The 5,968-nt window shown below is 30.3% G+C and overlaps 1 protein-coding gene across 1 annotated transcript in view; it reads right to left on the bottom strand.

Annotated features, from left to right (window-relative positions):
• LOC107627309 (probable serine incorporator) overlaps positions 1-5,968 on the bottom strand; it is a 19,097-nt gene that overhangs the window by 11,582 nt on the left and 1,547 nt on the right. Inside the window, exon 3 of the mRNA XM_021116931.1 lies at positions 899-975. Coding sequence (XP_020972590.1) covers positions 899-975 — 77 coding nt within the window. The remainder of the gene's footprint in view (positions 1-898; positions 976-5,968) is intronic.

Below are 5,968 nucleotides of genomic sequence, written 5' to 3'. Positions count from 1 at the left end.
GTATCCTTTAGTGGTTGACTTTGGAGAACCAGGATATGTATTTATGTTTTGGTTTATTTTGGGTTGTATATATGTATATATGTACTCTGGATGACCTTTACTCTATACGTTATTATCTGTTTCTACTACGCTTAACCGTTCGACTGTGATGTAGCTTTTGAGTTTTGTTTTGTTCAACTTTTTTTTAAGATTTCTAGTTAAGCTTCCTTTCACATATACATAACTATGTACATATTTTTATTTTTAAAAATCGTAATACTTCATTACTTTTGATTTATGAACTAATATTCTGTGTAAAATTTTATGTGGTAAAGTGTTACACAAACTAACATTTTAACTATTATTTCACTTTATTTACTTAATCCTTAAACACATTTTAAACGATTTAATTTTAGAAGGTAATTCGAAGATGGTATTCCCTCATGCATTCTACCTTAGAAGTTATATAGAAGTTACTAAGTCATTTAACAATTTGATGAGATATTAACAAATAATCATCATAATTTATTGTTTTTGGTCGTTACTTAGTCATCAATATTTAAAAATATGGAATAAAATATATTATTAGATTACTAAACTAAAAAAATTAAATTAATAATTAAGTGATAACTAAAAATAACAAATTCTAATGGTCCCTGACATTTCTCATCAACAAAAACAAGACGACTAAAAATAAAACAACAATTTAATGTGCTTCATATTTTGCAATGTTAGACACTAAAAAAACCTTAATTTTTTTTATTTTAGAGATATATTAAAATGATCTACTGTTGCAATTTAAACACAAAAAATTATCACTTACTCTTTATAGGACGATCAACTATATAACTTGAGATCTAATAGCTGAATATAATGATTACCCATGAAGCAGAAACTCCTTAAATAAGATAGAAGATACATAGCATCCTAAACTCACACGCAGAACTCCCAGTGAATGAAAACATTCTTCTCCTTCATTTCCGCAAACTTTTATATCTGTATAAAATAGAAAAGGATCACTAGAGGAACCTGGTTACAAAAGGCTTTAATAGTAGTGTTCAAATGCTGCTATTTAAATTGTAGCCGAAATTTGATGTTTAAATTTGACGTCTAGAAATTAAAGAAGACTCAGAAAATTTCATCAGTAAGAAAAATAAAATTAAGTTTTAACATTATGAGATTTGAAATTAGTTTGTCGAAATGTTAATGGGATTGAAAAGAAGGCGACATTGATCTTATCGCGTTCTAATATTTAGTAACATTTACCTATTAACATTGATTGAAATATCAGGTATGATGATAAAATTATATTTTGCGCAATATTTATAATAAAATGTTGGAAAAAAAAAATTACTTATTCTTAAACATACTTTCACATTCTCTTGTAAGTAAATCCGTTCATCCGTTATTAAGTTATTAAATTATTTTTTATATTATTAAGCTTTAAATTATTTTTTAATTTAAAATTAATAGTATTTAACTTAATTTTTTATTTATAAAATTAAATTTAAAATTTTAATATTTAAAGTAAATTATATGAAATTATTATTAATTTTTAATTATTAAAATTTCTAAATTTTAAAAAGATAAAATATTTAAAATTATAAAAAAAAATACATAAAAATCTTAATTAATTAAAACTCAAATGATTAAAACTGTGACTATAGATTCTTTTAGGTCACCCCTCAAAACTGTGACTATAGATTTTTTTAGGTCATCTCCAAAAACCGTGACCATAAACTCTTTTAGGTCACCCCCCAAAATCGTGACTATAGACCCTTTTAGGTCACCCTTTCGAAAAACTGTGACCATAGACACTTTTAGATCACTTTCAAAACCGTGACCATAGACTCTTTTAGGCCACCTCCAAAACCGTGACCATAGATAGGGGTGGCAAACGGGCCTAAACCCGCCGGGCCGGCCCGCGTAACCCGCCAAAAAAGGCGGGCCGGGTTGGAAAATTGGGACCGCCAAATAGCAAAAGCCCGCTTAACCCGCACCGCTTAAACCGCTGGTTTTGGCGGGCTTTGGCGGGGCGGGGCGGGCTTCCCCGCCGGGCTTAGTATTTTTTTAGCAAGGGGTATTCATAGACCCCTTTAGGTCACCCCCAAAACCATGACTATAGACCCTTTTAGGTCACCCTTTTTTGAAAAACCGTGACCATAGCCTCTTTTTGGTCACTGTAAAAAACCGTGACCATAGACCCCTTTAAATCACCCCTTAAAACCGTGACCATAGACCCCTTTATGTCACCCCCCAAAACCGTAACCATAGACCCTTTTAAGTCACCCTTCCAAAAAACCGTGACCATAGACACCTTTAGGTCATCCCCAAAACCGTGACTATAGACCCTTTTAGGCCACTTCCAAAACCGTGACCATAGACCCTTTAGGTCACTCCCAAAACCGTGACCATAAACCCTTTTAGGTCACCCTTTTTTGAAAAACCGTGACCATAGCCCATTTTTTGTCACTGTAAAAAACCGTGATCATAGACCCTTTTAGGTTACCCCCAAAACCGTGACCATAGACCCTTTTAGGCCACCCTCCAAAACCGTGACCATAGACTCCTTTAGGTCACTCTCCAAAACCGTGACCATAGACCCTTTTAGGCCACCCTTTTTTGAAAAATCGTGACTATAGACCATTTTTTGTCACTGTAAAAAATCATGACCATAAATCATTTTAGGTCATCCCACAAAACCGTAACCATAGATCCTTTTAGGCCACCCGTTTTTAAAAAACCATGACCATAGATACTCTATGGTCACCTTTCCCAAAAAAATCGTGACTATAACTTTTTTTTTGTCATCCTAAAAAACCGTAACCATAGAAGATCTATAATCACGATTTTTTACTGTGACCAAAAAAACCGTGCCCATAGGCCCAAAATATTGTAATGTCAATGTTTACAATCACAATCACAGTTGCAGATTCGTTCAATCCATTGTTACTCTTCTTTTATCCATCACGGTCTCTTCCTCTCGCTCTTTCTCTAGAATGTGATTTATTCTCCATCAACCATTTCTCAATCTCAATCTAAAATTCCATATCAATTTTAGAGTTTGATTCTTCACCGTTCCACTTTTTGTAAGCATTTGATCTATCCTTCCTTCTATTCAATCCTACTTTCATTTGATTTTAATTTAATATATGGTTGAAGTAAGAAAAAAGGAAAATGAAAAGCACTAAGAGGAGTGGTTGTTGGAGTCGCACTCTCCTTTCTCCCTTTGCTTATGTCTCTCACAAGTCGTCTTTGTTTATATGTATGAAATAGATTTAATTACTCTATTGGTATCTATAGTTTTGCAAAATTTTTAATTAGGTTCTTATACTTTTTTTCTTTTAATTGAGTCTCTGCACCAAATTTTTTTTCAATTGAGTTCCTATACTTTTTTTTTTCTTTTGAATTGGGCCCTGTACTAATGTTTTTTTTTTTCAATTGGATTCCTATACAATTAAACTAATTACTGTCAAAAAGGACCTAATTGAAAAAAAATTTGATGCAAGAACCCAATTAAAAGGAAAAAAAAATATAAAAACCTAATTAAAAATTTTGCGAAATAATAGGGACCAACAGAGTAATTAAACCTATGAGATATTTATAATTTTTTCATTTGACTGAACATGTAATTTTAAATCTTGCCAAGTATATTTATTTCTTAAATTCATAGCATAATATGAATAACAATTAAAAAAAAAAAAGCAGGTCCATCATGACAATTGCTTTCTAAAACTCCTATTAGAGAATTGCTGAATTGTGAAAATCTCGTATCTCTTAACAATATTAATATTGGAACATTTATTCCTATTCTAAAATTAGATTTTACCGCTACTTGTATTAATCCTATATGAATAAAATTATATCCTTAATCATTATGTTCTTTTAATCTGTCTTCTTCTAAGATAGTAATTGTCTTATTATTACTTGTTCTAGGATAACTATATTCTAACATGTGAATTTCATAATTTTTTTCTTCCAAATTTTTTGAATGAAAAATAAAATAAAATAAATTTAATTTATTCTAATTTATTCTGCTCATTGCCGCCTCCATGCTCGTTCTTCTGTACTCACTGCTAGTCCTCGTTCTTCAGAAACCATTTAAATGATTATTAATTAACTCTACTCATTGTTGTTGTGCTCATTTTTTTTTTGTTCATTGCTAATTCTCATTCTTTGAATTTTTAATTTTTTGTTTAGAAATCACTTTGAATGATTATTGTTTAGTTCTGTTCACTGCTGATGCGTTCATCCTTCTCTTGTCACTGTTTTTCTTTGTTATTGTATTTTTTGTGTTGTGCTGTTAAAAAACCTTGTTAAAATTATGTTGTGATGATTAAAAAACCTTGTTAAAATTATGTTGTGATGTGCTTTTTTTTTTTTTGGTGCTGTGTTGTCTCTTACTGTTCTGCTCTTTTTTTTTTTTGCTTAAAACCTTGCTAAAATTAGGACGGTGTATAATTAGTTGGCAAAGTTTGTTAATCTTTCATGAGATTTGCATATGAAAATATTCCATGAGCTTTAATGAGATTTTCACAATGAAGCACATGAGTTTTTACTTGTTCATTATGTTCAATTTATTCTCATTATTTTTATTAATTTTTGTGCTGATAATCTTATAAAAATTATGCATAAATTATTGTGACTATGTTGATAAGTTGTGTTGATGGTTCAATAGTGCAATATAATGAGTGATAAATTATTAATAATTGATGAGAACATAAGACACCGTTTGGTTGATGTCTGTGTATGTCAAAGACAGAGATATGGTGGGACGTGTTCTTTGTTTGACACGTGAGACACAAACTAAGAAAGACATGGTGATATAGAAATACCCACAAAAAATATGTATTTTGTGTCTTTCTAATTAGCTGAGACACTCATTTTTAAGTTGAGACACGAAAATTTTTTACTATTTTATCCCTTCAACCTAATTTTTTTTTCTTCAACCATTCTTCGTTTCCTCTCTCAACCTCCATTGTTGTTGCCCGATTTGGGTTTCAATGACGTCGCTTCCATCCTCTCTTTGGCAGCACTGTTTGTCTTCTGTCTTCTCCTTGCAGGTAGCGTCACAGCAAATAAGAAAGTCTCTTTGCCTCACCTTTCGATCAGCATCAACAACGACTGTGTAACAACGAAGACGCTCTCTCCCATTCGTATTTTGTTCTTCTTCTCTTCATCTTCTTTTCATTCTTCTCCACTTCTTTCTTTTTTTGGTCCTGTCCTTCCATCTTTCCTCATTTTCATCTTCTTTTCATTCTTCTCCACTTCTTTCTTTTTTTTTCATTTATTCTGTTGCCTTATTCTACTCTCAGATTCAATTTGTATTTGTTTTAAATTTTTTTAATAAAATATTTGAATGTTTGTATTATTCAATTAGAATGTTATTGAAGTATTTTTGTTTATTTTATAAATATTAAATTTCGGATTAAATTTTATTTGTGGTGTTCTTTGCTATGGATGAGGTGATAACTTATTCTGTATTTAGATTGATAAAGATTTGTATTTGTTATGCTAATTTTTAGCAATTTTGGGTAAATTTTTTATGCTTATGAGGTTGATTTTATTTTGGACGAAGAATTACCAAAAATTAGAAAAAATCTGTGTTGGTCTTGAAGATGATGATGCCATGATAAATTGTGATGATTTTGAAAGAGTATGAAAAGGTAGAAATGGTGATGGTGATACTGGAATGAATGGGATAAAATTGACTTTTTAATAAAATTGTGAATGGTGTGTTCTGTCCATGTTTTAATTATCAAACAGAATATAAAATTAATGTCTCCTTGTGTCTATGTACTCTTGTGTATTTGTGTCTATGTCTTCATAATTTTAAGACATAAATCAAACTATGTCTATATCTATGTCTTAATTTATGAATTATAATTCTAAGTATGATGACATTTTGAGATTTAAACTAAACTATAATTATATTTATAAAATTTTATTTATTCTCTTTAAGATAAAAGAAAATTAAATAAGAGAAAAG

Source organism: Arachis ipaensis, chromosome B02, assembly GCF_000816755.2.
Source record: "Arachis ipaensis cultivar K30076 chromosome B02, Araip1.1, whole genome shotgun sequence".
In the NCBI taxonomy this organism is placed as follows: domain Eukaryota; kingdom Viridiplantae; phylum Streptophyta; class Magnoliopsida; order Fabales; family Fabaceae; genus Arachis; species Arachis ipaensis.
The sequence above is the reverse complement of the archived record's forward strand: the minus strand, read 5'-3'. Positions and strand labels throughout refer to the sequence as shown.